Source organism: Pipra filicauda, unplaced genomic scaffold (genome assembly GCF_003945595.2).
Source record: "Pipra filicauda isolate LSUMZ 115617 unplaced genomic scaffold, ASM394559v2 scaffold198_size2598500_pilon, whole genome shotgun sequence".
NCBI lineage: Eukaryota > Metazoa > Chordata > Aves > Passeriformes > Pipridae > Pipra > Pipra filicauda.
Window position 1 is genome coordinate 2,375,095 of NW_024104307.1, and position 22,401 is coordinate 2,397,495.

The window sequence follows — 22,401 nt, forward strand, 5'->3', positions numbered from 1 at the left end:
AAAAAAAAAAAAAAAAAGAAAAAAAAGAAAAAAAGAAAAAAATCCTCCCTCTGCACTTCACAATGAGAGCTGTAAAACTTTTTCTGCTTGGAAAATTCTCCCGGTCAATTTTTCCTACTGTTTAATCCCTGCTTTGAGTTACACTGAATGAGTAAACACATTTTATAAGGTTCTAATTCATACCTAACCCATACAGTTTATAGCTTAACATAGTAAAATACACACACACACACACATGCACTTTTTATACACACACACACATATATATATACACACACAATCACACACAGAGAGGGATAAAACAGCTTTAGTCCCACTCCTGGAGCCTCCCAGCAGCAGATCTGATTGCTCTGGCATGTGCTGTGCCTTGAAAGCAGCCTGGGGTGCTTAGGTGTGAGTTAGCTGGCCTGGGGCAGTAGTTTCCACTCCAGATTCCTGCAAACTCCTTTGTAATATATAATTAGTCAGTCTTGATAAAGGTACAGCAGGATCCACCGCTCCATCCTTGGAGGACTAAGGAAGGCCACCATGTGGTATCCCAGGAACAATTTTTGCCCACTTTCTGCCCACCTGGAGCAAAGGCAAAGGTAGGGAGCAACTGAGGCTGGGCTAGGCCAAAGACCTGCCTGAACCTTTAGGAGGTTCCACAGGGGAAACTTTACAAACATTTTCAGCTGCCTGTTAGTGGCTTTGGACTTGGCTATAACCTGAAGGGCAGGAGATCTGTACGACTACTGACGAAGGAATTGCCTCTCCAATTGCTCTGAACAGGGTGGCTTCTCTTGAGCTTTTGTGTTTCAGGTTTTTCTGATTGTTTTCCCCAGCAACTTGCTACCATATTGAACCCAGTCCTGTACTTCTGTATTATTGTTTCTCCTACACCTCTGTAACAGCACACCAAGAGATCATTTCCTCAGAGGAGACAGAAACAGAGACAGAGAGAAAACTGTTGGTGAAGCTCCTGCCAGAGGCTCTGCTGACACGAGTGGGAATGGAGTGATTTGTGCCAGCTGAGAGCCTGGCTCTAAACCATGCAGCTCCTCTGAGCAAGAAGACCAGAAGACAACAGAAACACCCAGAGAATGTCCCAGACACTGGATTTTGTGGTTCTCCAGAAAAGCCTTTTCGCAGCATTTGCTTGATTTATGGGATCTGCTGCCCTGAATCCTGTTTATTCCCCTAACAGACTTTCCTCTCCCAGAGGGCATCCAATTATCCACCACAGAAATCGGAGTGACAACTTATTTTCATTTCCTGAGTCACTGTCATACCTCCCATCATCTTGTTTTGCCTCATTCCTGCTTGTTTACCTCAGCCCCTCTTCTGTTTAGAAACCAAAAGCAGGAACAAACACAAGCCCCAGCAAAAAGCCAAGGCCCACTGGATCCTGCACTGCCCCAACACAACTGCCTGGGCCTCCTCTCCTCAGCTTTGTCTTCTTGTCTTCCATCACAGCCTCTGCCCAAGCTGTCAGCAAGCAAAAAGGAGCTGACCCTCAAAGTCCTTTTTGGAAGTCAGGGTGACCCTGCAGCCTTTAGGTCCTTAAGCAGCCTTGCACAAGAGACATCTTTCTTTTGGGTGGGAGTTTGCTTCCAAAGACCATGCTCCAGGCTTCCACTAGCAACAACCACAGCTGTGGCTGCCTGAACCACATCCCCATGTGAGCAGGCACTGTCACATCCTAGTTTTTCCTTCTCTTCATTCCTTCTGCCCACTGCTGCCGCTCAAACGAATGTTTCAGTTTTTCAAGTGCAAAGATTGGCTTGTAGACTCAGTCTCTTCTGGGAGCTTTTTAGAAACACAGTCCCTCCAAGGGCGTGGAAAAGCACTCCAGGTCATCAAGGTGGGACCACGGGTGCCACTCCAGCCCATCCTGGCCAGTTCTGTGATAACTTGTCACTGGAAGGCCCAGACAAAAGCCATCGCTCGTGGCAGCAGTCTGAAGTTGCTTCCAGCCACCCAAAATTTGAGATGTGGGCTCCAGGCCCCATAATGGTATTTTCATTTTCCTCCTCCTCCAAGAAAATAAACCGAGTGTTTATTTCCTGAATGCTCTGGTCTGAGAAAGGTCAAAACTTTCCTGCTGGAGCCAGGTGGCTGGGAAGGGAAGGCAGGGGCAAATATTTGCTGAACTTGTCAATGAGCTCTTATTCAATTTTTCATATTAATATTTATTTAGACATAACGTGAGAGAAACCTGCTCAGACCACAGCAATGTGGGTGATTCCACTGTTATTCTCCTCATGCCAGCAACTGAGAAGGAAGGAAGGAGAGAGAGAGAGGGAGGGAGGACAGAAGGAAAAACAAAAACAAAGCAAGAGTGTCAGGGAGTTCACAGGCAATTTAGAGAAAGTCAAAGGCTTTCTTCTTGGCTTAGCAGAAGATGGGATGCCTTGAGAAAGTCAATGTATCTATGGTTGGGCAAAGAGGTTGGATAGCTTGGCCTTTCTTGACGATATTCAAGGCACAGGTGTAGCTCTGAGAGAGAAAATTATCTCATTATAGAGCCTTTTTATTTTTTTTTTATCTTTTAAAGGGAGGAATTGTTAATGACATGTAGACAAAGAGAATAAACTGCAACCCCAGGCTTAGTAAATTGTGTGAGATGAACCTGATGTATGTCTTCAATGAGGCAGTTCATTCCCCAGACGTAAGGACTGCGGTAAAATCTAATTTATCCGAGTACCCAGAGGCACCATGACACGACTAGGTAAGCTTGAAAAGATGGAAATTAGCAGACAAATTATACATCAGGTAAGGGACTGAGTATGGACAGATGAAAGAGGCTGTGCTGAAAAGAAAGTGCTGGGAACTGAGTTATCACTAGCAGGGATCCTCAACAATCAGCCTTGTAATCACTCTTATTTCTCACAGGAAATACAGCAGCGATTTTAGCACCAATGAAGTGCTGCATTACTAGTGAACAGAAGATCAGAGGATCAGTCAAAAGAAATTTAAGTAACTTGAGGGCTACAGCAATGAAATGGAATGGATTTTAATATTTAAAAATGCAAATCAACTTAAGATGGACATTAAAGTAGTTCTTTTGTTAGCAGGAACCTCTGCAGGCAGAAACAAAGCAGGAGAAGGAGGAATGCCTGGATGCACTGGCTGGTTACGGCACAACCACATGGCACTGATGGATGAGAGCTTGAGAAAAGGAAAGGAAATTCTTGGATCTGCTTAGAAAGGGTCTTCCAACTGAAGTAAGGAAGAATCAAACCCTTTGATAGCAAAAGGCTGAACGTGGTGGCCCACTACCTCCAGCCTAACCTGTTCAAAGTGGGACCAACTGTGGGGACAGGGCATGGCTTCCTGGGGCTTGATCCAGGTGAATTTGGGAAAACTCCAGGGACTCCTCCATAAGCCACAGAGCTGGTGTATAAATCATCACTGCCTGGGAGCTGAAATCCCACCGGACTGTGGTGTCCAGGTGGAAAGACCTGGATGTATTTCTGCAGGGCTTTGAGCCCCAGAGAGACAGCTGGGAGCATGTCCCCTGTTGCCCTCCACTGGATAGCAGGAGAATGTCACACTGCTGTGTCATGTCTGGGGACAGCACATCCCAGAGGCATCTCCTCTTTCAGCTGGGGTAATAGTCTGTGCTCTGGGAACAGAGCAGCTGAACTCGAGCTCTGTTTTTGCTCTGGCTGTGCCTCATGTAGCAACAGCTGGGGGACATAGGTTTGCTCAAACCACAGCCAGACGATTGGAAATAAAAACGATATTCATATATTAATTAACATCTGGTTACTCGTCTAATTACACGATACAATGTGCATGAGCTTTTTGTTCCCTTCATATTTTATGCATTGAATGAAAACCAAACAAATGTTGCAAAAGCAACACTGCGAAAAGCAAAAAAAAAAAACACTGCTCAAGTCTGTACTTACAACACTTACTGACACATCAGTTTAATTAACATGTAAAGGAGGACATGACTAAACCATGACAACGAACATGGTGGTGACACTGAACTGGAATTAACATCCAGCCTGCTCCAACCTGGCCACTTTTCATTAAACTGCCTTCCCAAATCCATCCCTTTGCATGGATTCTTTAGAAAAAAAAAAAAACAAAAACAAACTAACAACAAAAAACCAGCAATAATTTGTTAAATTGAACAGTTCAGTGCCTGATTTAGCAAATTATTACTTAACCATTTTCAAAAGCCACTTTTAATTAAAACAGACCCTAAAAAAATGGCTGTAAAGCACCATCCCAAAGGAAAGAAGCTGCCCAACCCATCAGACAGTGGCTGGTGCTTTCTGCCACACTTTGGGGACAGAAATAACAAAGAGGGGGGAGGAAAGCCAGATGAACTAAGTCATCAGTCAGGTTGTCTGGTGGGTAACACATCATACTGCACGTGTGGCTGTCCCCATGCAGCTGGCAGGGGTGGGTGACAGGGCACCAGGGAGGTGATGGGGACACTGTGCATCTGTGAAAGGATATGGGTGGGCAGGGAAAAGAACAGCTGAAGGCTTGGCTTGGCACTTGGTTCCAGCCTAGGGCTGGGTTTTTTGAGACAGGGGCATTGGGAGGGGAGGCAGAGAGGAGAGCAGATCCTCTTCCTGCCCCATGACCTGCGGAAAATAAATGCCCAACATGTTCTGCCCCATTGAGAAACCCAAATGGGCTCTGACACGATGAGCCACTTTCTCAAAAAGGTTGCACAACAGCACAACAACAACAAAAACTCAACCCTAGGCTCTCAAACTCCCCTCTGAACCTGACAGTGGAGTGACAGGAGTTTTGGGGCTCACAGAAGCAGAAGGTCACAGGGTTGTGAGAAGGAGCCCGCATAGAAGTGGGACCCCCCAGCACTCACCAGTGCCCACCCTGCTCGAGTACCAGGCTAAAAACACAGTTCTGTTTGATGCTGATGCCATGGAGAGAACACACAGCAACTGCTCACCTTTTGAGTGGACTGGTGCCCAGGCTGAAAACCTCTCCAGCACAGCAGATGGTGCCACTGTGCTATGAGCAGACATCTGGGACACGAGCTCTGAAGGGTTAATAGCACCAGCCCTCAGTTTGTTAGAGGGACCAGAGGCAGAGAAGGCTCCTCTCCTCATTCCAGTCACCCATCCTTCCCACAGACCATCCTTGACCACACCAGCCCTGCCTGGACAGCACCCAGGTGTGATCCAGCCCACCTGGCTCATCTCTGCGAAGGTGGTCAGGCAGGATCTCACCATGGAATCACTATTTTATGGTCAGCCTCCCATAATCCAATAAAGATGCTTCTATTCCTTACTGGACCTGTGCATGAGGCTAGATCCATGCTCAGCTATTTGGGAAGAGGACACCTATGAGGACAAGCCCAGAGCAGAGCAGGTTGCACAGCCTCAGCTCAGTGCCTGAGCTCTTTCCATACACTCAGCTCCCACAACACTGCCAAACTTAAGTGTTTGGGTTGAAATTTTCCACACTGGGTATCTGCCTCCAGCTGAATTTTTTTGGAAAGTTTCAGATTAAAAAAAAGTCCAGAAGTCCAGCCAATTCCAACAAGACAGTTGGGAAAAAATATAGTTTTCCTCATGTTAAAAAAAAAAAAAAAAAAAAAAAAAAAGAGTAAAAAACTAAACCCAACTTACATCTTTTGTTATGAAGCCACAGTGTTCAGAGCATGGACTTTGCATTTGTACCTGGATTTGGCCTTTCAATACCTAAAGGGGCTCCCAGAGGGCTGGAGAGGGACTTGTGACAAGGGTATAGAGTGACAGGACAAGGAGGAATGGCTTCAAACTGATAGAGGGCAGGGTTAGATGGGATATTGGGAAGAAATTCTTTATTGTGAGGGTAGTGAGGTACAGAGATTCAACAGAGAGGCTGTTTGGCTTCTCCTGAGTTGGAAACCAGTCTCATAGAGACCATGCACACAGTGAAGGAAGCACAACTGAAAGGTGGATGTGAACTGAACTTTAGGAAGAAGGACTGTGAGACACCATAGTCTCCACTACCCACCAGCACACCTCCTGCAGAGCCATACTGGTACACAAGAACTTGCACCCACAGGCCAAGAGCCCATCACCCTGGTCAGTGGCCACCAACTGGGCTGGAAAGCCCCAGGCAAAGAGCAGTGCTCAAGCCAACTCTCATCTCCAGGGCTGTGTGCTTCAACTCTGCCTTCCCCAAATGGGAATCACAACAATTCCCTGTCCCAGAGAAGGTTGCTGAGAAAAAGAATCACAAGACATGAAATACTGATGGAATAACATCTCAGAGAAGGAAGTCAGACCTTGATCTGCTGGAGTATCCCACTTCCCTCACTCAAATTCTTGACACTGTCTAGCACCGAGTGGGGCTTACATCTCACTCCCTAAACTGGGACACTTGGTAGGTAAGAGCTTGTCTTTTATCTCTGCCTGCTCTGTGGTCTTCAGGACAGCTTCAGTCTTCAGGGTTCCTACCCTCTGATGCTTCACCAACATCAGGAAATGTGCCAGGAGGAAGGAACAGAAAGAAATCTGGAGGAGACAACTGTCATGTGAAACTCCGGCGTTGAATGGCGCAACCAGTTGCATGTCAGGGGGCTTGGGAAGGGGTAACTGGAGCTGGCAGGGTGGGCAGTTGCTCAAAGGAAACCACAGAAGACTGACCAAGCACTTGAAAGATTCCACACATACCTCCCAGATATGCGGCGGTTACAAAATCCCTGCCCGGATGGGGGTGGTGGAGTGCCCTTGGGGGAAAAAGAAAAAAAAAAAAGAGGGGGAAAAGGAAAAAAAACAAAACCCCAGACAACCATTCATGGGGCAGACAGAGGGCTGCAAGTCCTCTGCTTTCAGGGGACACCGCAGGCATCAAGACATCGCTGGCTTGGCTTGGAATTTGGGCTATGCTTGCGGGTCCGTGAGGCGACTCGGAAGCCTTTGGTCACATTAAGCAACGTTACATGATAATGCTGCAGCACTTTCAGGCTGAGGGAGAAGGAAAACAAAACAGATGACTCTGGATGGAAAGGCATTGCTGTAAACCTGGGAGGGAGAAGAACATTCCTTCGGATACTCTTTCTGGCTGGTTGCGTCCTCTCCTCCCACCTCCCACCTCTCTCTCCCCTTCCCCCCCTCCTCCTTTTGGAGAATTGGTGACAGCAAGTTTGTTGTTTTTTTTTTTTTAACTAATATTTCCATATTAAATAGAAAGTAAGAGTGTGAAAGGCCATGCAGAGCGGTGGCAGCTAGACAGTGGAATCTGCAACTGAAGGGTGGAGTTGGAGCACTGGAGAGGTGCCGGTTATTTATAGGGTATGAGAGAACACAAAAAATGTCTGGCCCCTTTAAGGCCCCTTAATCCAAACAACCAATGGAAAGGGAAAAAAAAAAAAAAAAGGGAAAATAGAGAAAAATAAAGAAGAAAAAGGGAAGGAAAAAAATTGAGGAGAAAAGGCATCTCTGCGCTAGACTGTAAAGTGTGAAGGAGGACCAGGCGATGGCCTGGCACGGTCCTGCCCCATCCCTCCAGCCAGACCTGTGCCCATGGCAGGGCAGTATCCCACGGGAGCAGTGGGACCGGCGTCAGGGCGAGGAGCCCTGTGCTCCCCAGGCAGCCCCGAGGCACAGCTGCCTCCAGGGTGGGACGTGGCAGCTGTTTAATCCATGAGACAGCGGCGCTGGACAGGATGCGGAGATGAACGGCGCGTTCAAGAGATACCAAAAGGGAGACTGACAATGCTGGGAATACGGCCTGGAAATTCCCTTTCTTCAGTCTGCATTCATGGAGCAGCCAGGGATCTTTGCACTCTGATCCGAGAAGAAGATCCATGGGATGTGGCCGTTCACTGTTCTCACTCATTTTGGGACCCATAAACTGAAGGATCATCTGTAAGGCCTTCTTGTGTCCGGGTATTTCAGTGCAGATGTGGATGCTCTGGTTGGACCCTCGGCCAGGCTGGTCTAAGAAGGGTTATTTGGCTCTAGGCCTGGAAGATCACCACTTCCAGCCCTTTTCTAGGATTTCTGGTAGATTTTAGGCCAGCTGAGCAATCTCTTCCCTCTACAAAATGTCTTTCCTGAAGATGAGCGAGAGGGACCTCAGGGCAAAGAGGTGCCACACAAAGCACAGCACTTTTGTGCTCTAACTAAAATTCCTTTTTGCTTCTTTCCAAAAGAAATGCATGAGGCTATGACTGTTTTTTCTAAGCAGGCATAAGGGAATCATGAAGAGGTCCTGGAGGACACTCAGCACTTGGGTGATTTAGTGTACAGCAAAGTGGAGAAGTCATCAGCTTCAATGAACATACACCTGGAACCAGGGAAACTGAAGACAGACAATTCTGTGGATAGAGAGGAGTCAGTAAAGAGATTCAAAAGCTCAAGCAGATGACAGTGACACTAAATCCTCAGGTCTTTTCACAAGCCCTGCTCTTATTCCCTAGAATCCTGTTGAACCCATGAGCCTCCACTAATAGGTTTCATTCTCCTCTGCCAGTATCAAGTAACAAGTGATTCTCATATGGGAATCACTAACAACATAAAAATGAGATTTATATGGAAAGATGAAGTTCAAAAGAACAGTTACAAAACCCAGAAAGGTTTTGTTTGTACCCAAGTACACACAAATAAAATCAAAGTCAAACCAGTGCTGTTCAGGACTGAGATCACCATCGCCCATGACCTTCTCCCACCATCACTCTGATTTTGAATGCTGGACACTGGTTGCAAATTAATTTGCTGAAACTGAGGAAAATGCTTCCCTTATGTGTAAATAAGAAAAGGCCAAACATGCATTAGGTAATTTCAAACTTCCTTTAGCTGCTTGCTAATACTCCCTCCAGCTCCAGGAGCTCCAGAGCTCTAGCACTGCTCATGACCTTCCAAGCTCTCAAGAAGGATGACATAAAGTCCTCAATGGCCAGTGGGTGATGCTGGTTGAGATTTTCTGCTGACCACAGAAATGCCTAAAGCACCACAGATCTGGAACAAACAGAGGCGTGGAAAGGTGAAAAGACTTGGTCACGGTGGGGCCTGGACAAGAGGAATAAGTCATCACAGCTCTTCTGATGTCAGCGCCCCAGGGAGGCTGGACCGGCATCAAGCAGAGCAGGGAGGAAAAGGAGGGAAGAGCCTCTTCCTGCTTGTCACAAGGCAACTCCAGGAAACTCGGACCTCGGCTCTCCTCCTGCTCTGGACTTCAGCCACTGGCTCGTCCTGCTCAGAGAATCTGTCAGCACACCTCAAACCCTCGAAAACTGGGGCTTAAGCCAAGGCCCTCAAAAGGGAGAAAAGGAAGGATGGGAGACAGAGTCCAAAAGTGTCTTTCCGCCCTAAAGGTGAGCCCTTTGGAAGAGGCTGGAGTCCCACTCGCTCCGCCTGGGGACGGCCTGCCAGGGGCTGTTTGATATGTGGAGTGAATGAAAACGTTACCCCCACACAGTGATGTTCCAGCAACTTTCAGCACCAACTTTTCTTTATCTTCCTTTGTTTTAAACACAGACTCTCGGGAAAGCAACTCAGCAGACCAAGCTGCAGAGCAGAGACAGAATAGAATTGTCTTTTTTTTTTTTGGCTTCCAATGCAAGAATGCAAAGCATTGTCTCTCTGGGAGGAGAAATAAGTATGGGCAAGTGTTTTGGCAAGAGAGCCACGAAGGAGAATGGAAGGCGAGGATGAGGCGGGGGAAGAGGAAGGGAGGGAGAGCTGGGGGTCAGATAGATGGTTTCGTCTTTTATAAATCTTGGATGGGGAAGAGGTACACAGATGGCTTTGTGTTTTAAAATGATTCTAATAAATCAACTCCATAATCATAATCAAAATGCCCTTGTCTCTCTTTTTTCCCTCCTCTTCCATGGATCACAGCTGAGCAAGGAGGCTGGAGCATGAGTCTGGTGAGGGAATGGCAAGTACTCGAGGTGAAACCCGGCTGTGTGTGAGGGAATGTGCAAACCCACGTGCACATGTGAGCACAGCTGGGCGTGGGAGCCATCCCAGCACTTGCCATGTTACTTGTGAGTGAGCAAATGGCACGAGCAGGGGAAGGAATGAGCACAGGGGACTTTGCAGCTGGCAAGGGTGGGCACGTCCCTGGGGGAGCCTGGGCCATTTCTAAGGATGAAGAAGGTCCAAGAGTGAGGGTGAGGCTGCAGCTATCTGCAAAGAGAGGAGCTTCCCTGATGGTGGGGGAAGGAGTGGGAAAAGGCAGGGTCTGGTCTCTCCCAGGCGGGAGCAGACGTGCCGGGGAGGAATGCTGCGTCTCCGTTCCAGCGCTCCGTCTTGGCTGCGAGGAAGGTGCAGCCTCTCCTCCTCCTGCAAGAGCCACTGGGCCTGGTCCGCGGGGGGAGCAGAGGCTCTGGCTGTTCGGCTTTTCCATTTGGAGCTCCACGTGGCACGAAATCCCATCGGTTTCCTTGCCAGAGGGAGCCAGGTGGAGAGAACAATAAAAAGCAGAAGGCGCGGGGCGGGGCGGGATGGTCCAGAGCGGATGCAGAGGATGGAATTAATCAGCTGTCCGGGAGGAATATTAGAGCTCTTCGGCTTGTCGTCAACGCCTTCTCCTCCTTCCCAAAGACAGACACAATGAGAGACCAAGGAACATTTCCTATTGTTACAGGGGATTTGTCCACAAGGTCCAGCCCCATGTGGAAGTCATTACCGGCTGGGAGTGGTAGGTATCCGCACAGAACATGCAGCTACATGGGATGGGGGAGGGCAATGAGGAAAAAGTTGAGAGACCAGAGATGAAGGGTCTCTGTCTAATTGATTTAAGCATCTCGAGGGAGACTGTCACCCCAGCAGCCCAGCTCCAAGTGCAGGGATCGCTATGGGTCGAGGTATGGAGTGTTTTTCTCGGTATCACCCTTTGGGCTGAGCCAAAGTGCTTCTTTGAGAAGCCATGAAGGGTAGCTCAGTGCCCTTGATCAGAAGTGGATCATGGATTTCACTGCTGCTACTGAACAGGGAAGGGAGGGACAGTTACACCAAGGTTTTCTCCTCCCTCCTCTCACCCTCCCTAGACAGAAAACCAGAGTGGCTGCAGCAGCAGCTGTACAAAGCACGAGAAGAGCCGACCACTGCCCACCTGCACATCCTCCCACTCCACTTGGCCTTCAGGATCATCTGTGGAAAAATGTAATTATCCATGGGTGAGAGCCCAGGACTGAGTGATCAGAGAGAGTCAGCACCTCCGTGCTCCTGGGGGAGGGCAGATCCTTTCAGACCTTACATCTAAGCTCAGTTGTTTCACGCTATATTGTACTTAAGTCAGCAGCATCTCCAGAAGTGGTGATGTCAACATCCCCAAGACAGCCAGAGGAAAGGGGCACCTCAGAAAACAATGGGAAATCAGCATCCCAACTCACTTGCTGCCACTTCTCGGTCTCCCTGCTCCTAATCTGTTCAGTACTGAACAGGACTGAGAACAGAACAGATGTTGCTGTAGGTAAAACACAGTCCTGTGTACAACAAAGCTCCCCAGGTGCTCTCATGACTTCCTGAGCCATGAAGGAGCAGATAGAAACAAAGTCAGTCATGTCTATTGGGGTAAAAATGATTGTATGGAGCCTATTTGGGTCATTTGGTCTGACAGAAACCATGGGATGCATTGGAAAGGGAAGTGAGAAGACAAAGGAGGGCAGGAACACAGACGAGGGTTCTAAGGGGAAACAGTCAGTGGGACAAGCAGTGTCTGCTGGGGTTTTCAGAAGCTCCAAAATGTCAGACACAACTACCACAACTGCAGAGAGGCACACGAAACTTCTCAAACCACACATCCCAAACAGCACTGGGGGAGCAGGACACCACTGCTGTGGGGAGACCAGGAAGAACAAGGACTCTCAGCCACCCCAACATGCTGTAGGACACCCAGGACAACTGCCCCCCAACCCAATACCTTTTGCACCACAGATTAAGCAGATTTCTCCAACCTTCTGCCCTCCTGCAGGGTCCTGCTGCTCCACCCTGCCCCACCACGCCACATTTCTTGCTTCCACCAAGTTTGCTGCCCACAGAAGCCCTCACAAAGCCAGACTCGGTGATACGATGCTGTTGCTGCTCTTCTTTAAAAAGTGAAACAAGATAAAGTACGAAAACTTGTTATACTTCCATGGAAGTTATCAGCGGGAAGCTTGGGATGCTCAGTTCCTTTATCTCCAAGGAATTTCACCTCAACTAAGCAGGATGTCCCTCCCCCCAGGGAAGCTTTCAGCTGGGTTCTTTTACCAGCATGAACACTGCAGATTTTTCTTGTAAACAGTGTGAACATTCTCCAAAATTTATGTCCTTCAAGAACTCATTTTTACCAACACTTATGCATCGTAACACATTGCCCTCATCCTGCAAAATCTCAACATGGGCACAGCTTTGTGCCTGAGATCTCCCTGGTTTCAATGAGCTTTTCATCAGCAGCTTGCTGGAGAGGCTGAAGCTGTGCTTATGTTTTATGGATCTGGAAAAATTATTACATAGCAATAGGGTTCAAACAGGAGTCCCCAGCTTCATCAGATGTTTGACTCACTTGGTACATGCAGTCTAAAATGGAAACAGGGGATGGGAAACATAATAAAATGTAATAAAAATGTCTATAAACATTTCAGGTTATTGAAAAAAAATCTCTTTGTAAGTTCTCTAACTTAAGAAATCATGAACATGTATTCTCACAAAGTTAGACTTAGAAGTAGCTCATATTTAATTCAAATTTGCATTGTTCCAATTATAACTACAAAGTACACAGGACATATACATGCATAAAATATATTATTACACTGTAAAATATATATTTATATTATTTAAATTAAATTTAAAATTGAAATAATACTGAAACTAAATATATTTGTTTGCCATATGTATTTGGAGGACACGCTATCCTCATCCTGTAATACCAAAGAGTATAAAAATAAGGCTTGATATTGAAGTCATGGAGTTCTCTTTTCTAATTGCTTTTTTTCTCTTTTTAAAGAGAACTTTTTGGGCAGTCTGTTTAACATGATGTACACACTCTCCTCCGTGGTACTGAAGATGGTATGAGTCCAGCGTGGATCTGCCCAGTCCAGAGGGGGAAGCCCAGCTGGCCAGGGAAATGTCTGTGATGCCACGAGGGCTCAGCAGGATGAAACCACCTCAGTGCTGCCTCATGGCACTGCCATCATCTCCTGTGACAGCAAAGAGGCCACGGCCACCACGGGGAAGGCCCACAGAGAGTCCCCACTGTCACCAGCCCACGCCGTGGTGACCTCCCAGAGCTCCTCTGGGGCAGCCCACTGGCAGCACCACCTCTCTCCCACCTCCCTTCCCGCTCTCCCCCCACTCCAAGCTCTCCTTCCCCTTGCCTCTCTCTCTCTTTCACTCTCCCACCACAGCTGGTTAAAATTACGCTGGAATTTTGTTTTTCTGTCAAGTGAATTTGGACCTGGTAAATCCCTCCCAGCCATTCCAGTGGCCTCCCAGCGAACATCCAGGCTGCATGTAATACACATGATTTAAGAAAGGTGCTGCTGCTGGAGCTATTTCCGAGCACGTTCAGGACACAGGGCTGGGGGCAGCCAAGAGAGGCTCCTGAGGCTCCCAGACACCCAGGGAGGGATGTCAGGGTGTCCACATGAGGAATGGGTGGGAGAAGGAGGAGAGGTCCGAAGGCATGGAATGTCAGCTGGAGAAGCTCACCTTGCAAAGATGATACGAAACCAAAAAAAAAAAGGAAAAATTACAGCAGAAGAAAACAAAAACATCCCAGGCTTGGAGAATTCCCAGCCCTTTTGTCTTGAGAGACCACAGGAGCAAACATGAAAACCCTCCGGTGAGGGAAGCCAATGGGGAGCTGTGGTACAGGAGGAGAAGGACATGTTCTTGGCTGACCCAGGGAAGGGCTTGCAACAACATCTTACAATTAATCGGGGCTGTGGGTGTGTACCTGCACTCATGTGCTCATGCCTGGCACGGCGTGGGGGCTCCTGGTTTGTGCCTGGGGAGCTGCCAGTTCTTGGTGGTCTTTGTCCCAGTTCTGCCTGGAGCTGGCAGAGCACAGCTCAGGGAGGCTCGGAGTGCCTGGGGAGGTGGTGGTGGGACCCGGGTATGGATGTGTCCATGTCCAAGCCTGAGAGCCTCCCCTGCTCTGCAACTCCAGTAGGGAACTCAGAGAGTCTCAAAACTGGTGTCCCATCTGCAGCAAAAGGCTTGGGTCACCCCCAAGGAACTCCAGGATCTCCCAAGAGACCAGGCTGCAGTTATGAGCAGGACTGGTCAGGAATATTAGGTCAAAACCAGCTGGCCAGACAAAAAGTCCTTCTGGTTAAAAGTAACAGGTTTAGAAACACAAGAACAACTCAAAGACATTTTGGCTTGGGGGAAACAAAGTGAGGCAATCCCTCTGATAGCACTGAAATTGCCCCATTATGGCATTTTTTGGAATGGAACAATGCAATTTTAGCTTTCAAAGTGACTTTTTTAAGGACAATCACCGATGTTTAAAAATATTAAGTTTTTAAAAGGTCAGGAAGAGAAAAAACTTTTCACTTTTGCTCAGCAAAGCCTCCAAATTAGCCCTAAGTGGGTTTTATGAGTGGGCAAGGATGGGAGGTAGGGGTTGTAAAGGGCAGATTTTATTTAATGGAATATTTCAGTCATTTTAGAAGGAAAGAAGGGGAACTGTTCCCTTTGGTCATAATTAAATGCATGCACGTTGTGTATATATATATATACACATGTATATATCCACACACACATCTTTTCTCATCAGACTGAATATCCAGGCCCTCGCCAGGTTTAATTAATTAATACCTGGTTGTGCTGGGCATGTTGATACCTGGACAATTCCTGATCCCAAAAGAGCAAACCAAAGGATGAATTAGGATCTGAGGGGCAAAGCAACAACTTAAACTCCCCCAATGGCTCAGTGGCAAACCTGCAACCAGAATCCAGGGACCTCTGGGTATCACTCACTGCATTATGCACTTGGCCAAGTGCGTGGAGGAAAAGCTATTTATAAGGTGATGACTGAACAGCCAAAGAGCCGAATCCATGGGCTGGGTTGGATGTGAGCATGAAAGAGAGGAGAGAGATTGGGTGTGCGTGTGTGCGTGCCCACAGGCACGTCCATGCCCACCTCCTGGATGGGGCCAACAACCACCTCTGAAATCACCCACAGGAGGTGTAAAGAAAAGAAATAAAATCAAAGGCTGAACTTGGTACTAGTCCATATTCCTCCTCCCCTCACCTCAAACACGGCAATAAAAATGGTAAATTAACTTTTATTTTTTTTTTTCTCTTCGTCTCTGCTAAGCTTTAAATGATATGAGAAGTTTTTATATATAATATAGATTTATGGCTTTTTTGTCTTTCAGTTAAATGCTGGGTTATGAAAGAAAAGGAAGTTATGTTTTGGTCATAAACGGAAAGCACGCAAACAGAGAATCATTTAGATATTACTATTGCAAACATGATGCCTGCATTTTTATGTGTACATAAATATATATTCACGCACACAACAAAGATACAGAACCAAACCCCAGGCTTATACATCATGTTTATACACTATATATATGTGTACTTATAGAGAATTCACTTACTTTTTTTTGGTGCTTGAAAACATGCCAGTAAAAAGCCAAAATGTCAGTAAACACACTGGATGTCGTCACTGTTTTCCCTCTTCAGGTTGGTTTCCCCAGCGTACAAAGGTCAGCTCCAGCTCCAGCATAAATTATTGCTGCCTATTTGACTCATAATACCATATCCAAATAATAACCAACACATGCTGGATGCTTTATGGATGAATAATTCCTACCCCAAAGAACTGGCAATTTAAACAGTTCAGGTGTAGCAAAACTGGGGGAAAAGCCTCACTGCCCAGGCTGCGTGGCCAGGGACAGAGCGAATCCTGTGCCCAAGCAAAGCTTCCAGGACTGAACCAGCACCTCCACACCTGCCCCTTGCTGGACCCAAGGCAGGAGAAGCACCTGGGGCAAGTTCACGGTGGTCAAACCTTTGCTAAAACCCAGCAAACCTTTGGATGCTTCGACCTGGCGTGGAGCTGTCGCACTTTGGGACACCCAGGCGGGTGCCAGCACCGATGGATGGGACACTGCCTTCCCTTTGCAGGACGGGGTCGGGCTGTCACCCACCCGTGCCCTGCAGGCCCTGCTTTGGTTCAGCACGTGGCTGAGACCCCACCAGCCTCCACGACGCCCTGTGTCCCTCCTGCGTGTGACGAGCACGAGCACAAAGCCCTGCCGTTCCTCGGAGCACATCCCCAGCCTGTGCTGGCTCCCGCCCTGACATGTAAATAATGACATACCATTTCCACGGCTTTCCAGCCTATTACACTGCTCTTTGGACCTTGCCTCCCATCAGAAGAGAAAACCTGCGTCCCTGCGTGACCCTCCTGGCGCAGCCAAAGCAAACCAACGTGCTATATTTGTTTTTCAAGCCCTGGCCAGGAATGATTCCCGTAAGGCTCAGCCTGGCTTAATGGAGCTGTGTCTGTGCTCTGCCTCTAAGCCTGCACTTGGCCACGGGGCTGGGGCTGCCTTTGCACTGGCTCGGGTAGGACGGAGCAGAGTTTGCTGAAGGTAACAGTGAGAAGCAGCAGCAGCAGGAACTGATGGTGGGGCAGGGGAGGAGGAAGGAAAAAAAAGGGAGACAAGGAAAAACAAGGAGGAGGGGCAGACAGAGGGTGCTCCCAACCTTCCCAATGTATTGTGGCTGTTCTGAGACAAACGTGGCTGGACAGCAGGTTTCAACTGAGGAGCGTGGTGAGAGGACAGTCAGGGCTGCATGAGCCATCACCAGGACCTCCTCACCACCCGTGTCACGTCTCCACACTCACCCCCTCCAGCCTCTTGCCTGACCACTGCAGCAGCTCTGATGTTTTCCTTGGAGGTGGATACTGCAGTTGTCCAGGGCAGGTTGTGCTGCTGGAGGTGCCACAAGGAGTGGTTTGGTGTCAGGGGGCTGGTGCCATTGCTCATGGCCCTGCTGCTTCTCCCCTCTGCTTCCTGACAGCCCTTGGGGCCAACAGGGCTGATCCCAGACCTGTCACCAGCTGCTGAGGTGCTGCCACAGCAAAAAACATCGCAGTGTGCACCAAAACCACTGCAGGGCTGCACTGCCCTTCCCCAATGGCCCTTTCCCCAATGGTTCCATTCTTGGGTCAGGGCCACCCAACCTCCTTCCTCCCAAAGGAGCATCCTGAGGACTGCATACAGCGTGAAAGATGCAGAAATCACTTTTGGGTCCTTCACCATCACGTCTACCTCCAGCCAGTCACTTGTTCCATTCACTCCAAAGAGTGACGACATGAATCCTGCCCTAAGATAGGCACATGAGATCCTGAGCTTTTTCCCACCACAATTAAGCCCCGTTCTCTGTGTCTTGTGAAGCCTTTTCCACTCCAATGGGTACCTGCTTTATTGCAGAGGTATCTGCAGTACAGTAGTCCTGGATACCACTAAAGCACCACATGCAGAGCCCCATATACAAACTGTCTTGAAAGCAGAGTACAGAAGGATTTTTTTTCCAGGAGACACCTTTTCCCATCAGGATTTCCTCACTGGATGTACTCAGCTGAGGAACAAGCAGGTTTGTCCATCCAATGATGTTTGCAGCCAGTTGGGATGTATTCAAACGGGGAAAGATTCAACACCTTAGGAAGAGAATGGCCATGAAGTTTGGACCCAGCATTAAACTTCTAGTGAGTTTGTGCTGTTTTGAGTTTCATTTTTTTTGTTGGGACCTGTCCTCTGAGGAAGCACTCATTGCTGCTGGCAGGTGGGAACCCAGGGTGGTTGTACCCTCCACACCCACACTGCAGTCCACCCAAAATGCAGCCACTTCAACACACTTGGTGCCCAGGACATAGGAGAGTATTCAAATGCCCTCACCCTGTGGCCAAGATTACTCTGCATTGTGCAAACAACCAACCTCTGAGCCCGGCAACCCTCACTGAGGTCAGTTATAATGAAGAGACACATCTTCCTCTGAACATCCTCAAACCCAGCAAACAATTACCCAGAAAACCACCAGAAAATCGTGTCTGGGAGGCCTGGGTGTTCTTGCACATCCCAGTCTCACTTGCTCAGGCAGAAGGGGAGATGAGCACTCCAAGGCCATCTCTCATCCGCAGGGATCCTCCACCCCTGGGCAGCACAGGCAGCAGGGAAGAGGAAGCTGAACTTTTAATGGTGAATGTAAAATATTTCTACTAAACCAGAAGCTCTGCCCAGGGGTATCGAATGACTCAGCTGTGCACAAGGAGTCCCTTGCCCCCGGGTAGTGTGCCAGGCCAGCCCAGGCACGTGGGAACACAAGTCACCACTTGTGTCAGGGTGGAATTAAGAGCATTGAGTCAAATTCCTGACCACAGCCACAGCTGCCCATGGGCTGTGCCTCCAAGGGAGCCACGGTGACCACAGCAGCATCTCAGAAATGCCACCTCCGGCCCAGAGCTCCCCCCTGGCCCCCCATCAGTGCCCAGAGAGTGCGTGGGCATCTCCCACAGCCTCACCGCAGACACAGCACATCCAGCTGTAACGTTCCAGCATCCTTCCTCAGAGTGGTACTTGATGAGCTAAAATTATGTTCCTGCAACCTGTACCCTCCCTGGTCCTGCTGCAGGGACAGGGCAGGGCTGTGGGGTGGGGAGGTGGGGGGCCTGCAGGGCACGGCCTGGGCATGGTGTTGGGAGATGCCACCCTTGCCCGGAAAGTCTGGACGGGCTGAAGCACAGGCAGAGCTGCAACTCCACCTGGAAGCTGCCTGCTCCTGCCTACCTGCCTGGGGAGGGAGGGAGAAGGCAACAGTCCCACATGTCCCTCGGGATGCACGCTGCTGTCCTGCCTGCAAGGCAAGGCAAGGCAGGACAGGGAAAAGCAAGGCAAGGCAAGGCAAGGAGCACAGGGCGAATGGCAGGGCCGGGGCTGCCTGAGTGCAGAGCGACCCAGACGGGGCCCCCTCGGCTTCCCGGCCAAGGCAGGACGGAGCAGCCCAGCTGCTCGGGTTTGGCTTCTCCTTGCATGGCAGCTGGGGGGGAGAGCCAAGCGCGGGGAGAGACGGGGAGCGTGTGCGTGCACGGGGGGCTGCAAACGCCTGCCCCCCCTCCAGCCTTCCCTCGGCTTGGGGGGAAAAAAAAAGAAAAAAAGGAGTAAGGAATTAGTAATTAGAAGGTGAAATCAGGACATAAAAGAAGCAGAAAATCGTCTCAAAGGGTGCTTTTTTCTTTTTAAAGGTTTCACCAAGATTTTTGCTTTTCCCCAGGGTGTCCTTTGCAAATCAGGCCTCACTGCAAAGGCTATTGGATATGACTCTGACGTCAGCAGGGAAAAGGTCCCCAGACTCTCATTAGAAAGGGGAAGAAAAAAAAAAAATCTATCCTTTTTTTTTTCCCCTGACCAATTTAACCTTTTCAGAACAATAAACAGGCTGGTTACAGGACAAAACCAAACAAGCAAAAGGGCTGTGGGCTCTACTGCCTGAGGATGAGGGAAGGTGTGTGGTGAGTAAATGCCAAGGGTTTGAGTTGGCACTGTGGCCAGGCAGCCCCATGCTCCCCATCCTGGCTGGCTCAGCACCCAAGGGCTCAGCACCAAGGGGCCCCCGGGGCAGTAGCACCATGCCCACAAATGGGGTTGTTTTTAACCCTTTGCTGGTCTGGGAACTGAACATTTCACCACCTGAGCCAGTGTTTTGGCATCAGAAAGGGGTCCTGAGATGCTGTGGGGCAGCTGCCTGGAACGGGGAGTGGGAGCAGCCAGCAGTACCCAAAGGCAATGATGGGTTTTGTTCCTGGCTCTGCTGCTAACACAGCCACAGTGCTACAGAAACCAGAGAGTGGGATAAAATGCTGTTCTGCCTTGCCCCAACACGCAGCCAAACTGAGTTACTGTAACTCTACTGCTGAAACAGCTCAACGGGTGAGCTGCAGCAGTTTCCCAAATGCCCCTTGCAGACCTCCCATCCATTTTGGAGAATGCTTGGATGTCAGGTTTTGCATGATCCTTGCACACAGGCCCTATGAAGAGTAGTGTAGGGTTATTAGTGTTCAGAGCCCTTGGTTGCCATTTCAGGGAAAAACAGAGGTGTGAACGAGGCCCTAAGGGGCCAGGCTCAGTCAAGAAGGGTCCTAGCCATAGAGATTGTGTCCAAGTCTCTGGAAAATAAGATACTTAAAATGGTGAAGGGTCACACCTAAAAGAAACAGCCTTTTCTGAATTATAAAGATGAGGCTTGTTGGTGTGCAGCCCATGAGACCGTGCTGATGGAGCCTGTGACACCCGAGGTGGGCAGTGACCCAGAGGGAACATCTGTTCATCCTACGTTACTTTGGGCCTGGTTTTCCCAGCCTGGGATGGGCAGATCCTGGCGAGCAGATCTGGCAGGGCTGCTCATGAGAACTGGGCTGCTGCCCTTCCTCAGGAAGCAGGAAGGACAAATTGCCCCAAGGTGGGAAAAAGACACCGCGAATGGCAGATCTGGCTGATGGAGGAGGGAGGACCAAGCCTTCCACAGCCTTCTCCAGCCTTCCAGCTGCCCACACAGGACCCCACTGTTCTCCAGTCCCTGTGCCCACTGGAGGATGCTGCAAGGTCCCCTCTTCTCTTTCTGGGTGCCTTTGTGCCCTGAGCAGCCTCTTCCCTTGGCCCTGCATCATTTCCCACATTGTCCATGGAATGAGAAGGCAACTCCCCACCTGACGCAGTGGGACTCTGCTTTAAACCCTGCCCTGCACACCCTAAAGCCACAGCACCCCATCCCACATGCTCTCCCATCCCACTGAAGGCACTTTCCCTTGCCCCCATCGCGCTATAGGGATGCACAGCACTTCCCCCCGCTGCCGATGCCAGAACCGCGCCAGTGCTGGATACCAGTTGCCCCAGTTCAGCTGTGCTGGCGAGAGAGAGGACGGGAGCTTTGGCCAGACCTCCACCCAGCCACGTCCCTCCAGGGTGGAGAGGGAGGAAGCACAGAGGCCTCTCGCTCCCAGCCGCCTGGCCCCAGGCTTGGCTTGTCTGTGCCGGGGCGGGTGCACAGACAAGGCTCTTCCCTCTCCCCTTTCCTCTCCATTTTGTACTTCACTGTCCAGGGCAGGGAATGTGGAGCCTATCAGCCCAGAAAGCTGGGACTGCTTTCCCACCATTCCCCTGTCATTAGCACCGTCACGTCTGTCCTGTGGCACTGCCACCCACGCTCAGCCCTTCTCTGAGGTTTGACAGGGGCGTGCTGGGCTGGACGAGCCCAAGATGGGCTGCAGGGACCTTTCTGGGACAGATAGATGAAAATCCCTCTGCAATAGGGCTAACACCTCTACAGGTTGGGTCCTGGACATTTTCTTGGCTGTCACTGAATGCAGGGGGAAGTGAAGTTCATCAGCAGTGGATAGGGAAAGCAGTAGTGTTATCCTTGGGATTAGGATTTAATCTCCTCAATTCCCTGCCCCAGACACAGCCTCTCCTGCCCTGGCCACAGCTCAGGACCTCTTCAAACCCCACAGGTTTGTCAAAGGGCATCAAAAGATGCCAAACCTTGTAAAAGGAGAGAGGGCAGAAAACAGCTGGGGATTCTCAGCTCCTATTGCTCCCCGATCTCCAGGCTGCACCTTTGCAGATATTCACCCCAGCTTCTTCTCCCCTTTCACTTCCCCACCCTGGCTAAACCACCAGCCCAGCAAGGCCAGTCCAACTCAGGCATCACCTTGCTTTTACCCCGCTGAGACTCACGGGGGGGGCATCCACCCGCCAGCATCGACAGCAGCTTTGTGCTGCATGGGATAATCCTGGGGGGATGGTGATAAAGATCTCCTCATCCCCATGGAAATCGAGCCATGTTCCTCACATACCTCCACTAATTCAATTTTACACTGTGTGACAAGACCTGCCAAACCTCTATTATTCTTTCCTCTTGAGAAGTTTGCAGCAGAGGGGTATGGCGGGCAGAGGGGAGGGTGGGGGGCACGAGGGAGGGGTGGGCTCCCTCCTGCCTCTCCTGAACCTGATCTCTGCAATAAATGGTCATGCTTGGTCCTCTTCAGGCATGGTTCATTACTCTCCTTTCAAAACATGGGGCTGAGGATGGAGGGCAAGAGAAGTCTGAGGCAAATTTGTAATTGCTTGGAAATACCTAGGGCAGGAGGCAGTGGATTTATGTGAGTGTAAGGCAAAAAAGCCCATGGAGAGTATCCTCTGCAGCTCTGCTAACATAGCTTAGCCTGGCACGGACTACAGCTTGTCTCACACTTAGTCTCCACTTCTGAGATGCCCCAGTTGGGACTGGCAATGCTTGGGAGCAAAAAAAGTGCTGCAAAACAGTCCTTATGATGTTCTATAGCTCCTTGGGTTTGCATCTGCAATAACAGATGTTTCTGCACCTGCAACAGCATCTGCAGCTAAATGTCTCTGCAAAACCCCGATGGATCATGTGACATCTGACACAGCACAGGGTGCAAGAAATCCAAAAAGGTGTTTTTACGTAGGGATCA

The 22,401-nt window shown here is 49.4% G+C and overlaps 1 protein-coding gene across 1 annotated transcript in view; it reads right to left on the reverse strand.

Moving 5' to 3' along the window:
• Window positions 1-8,186: 8,186 nt before the first annotated feature.
• Window positions 8,187-22,401, reverse strand: part of LOC113982001 (astrotactin-2) — a 211,205-nt gene continuing 196,990 nt past the window's right edge. Inside the window, exons 20-21 of the mRNA XM_039380540.1 lie at window positions 11,867-11,998; window positions 8,187-8,281 (exon numbers count right to left, since the gene is read on the reverse strand). Coding sequence (XP_039236474.1) covers window positions 8,187-8,281; window positions 11,867-11,998 — 227 coding nt within the window. The remainder of the gene's footprint in view (window positions 8,282-11,866; window positions 11,999-22,401) is intronic.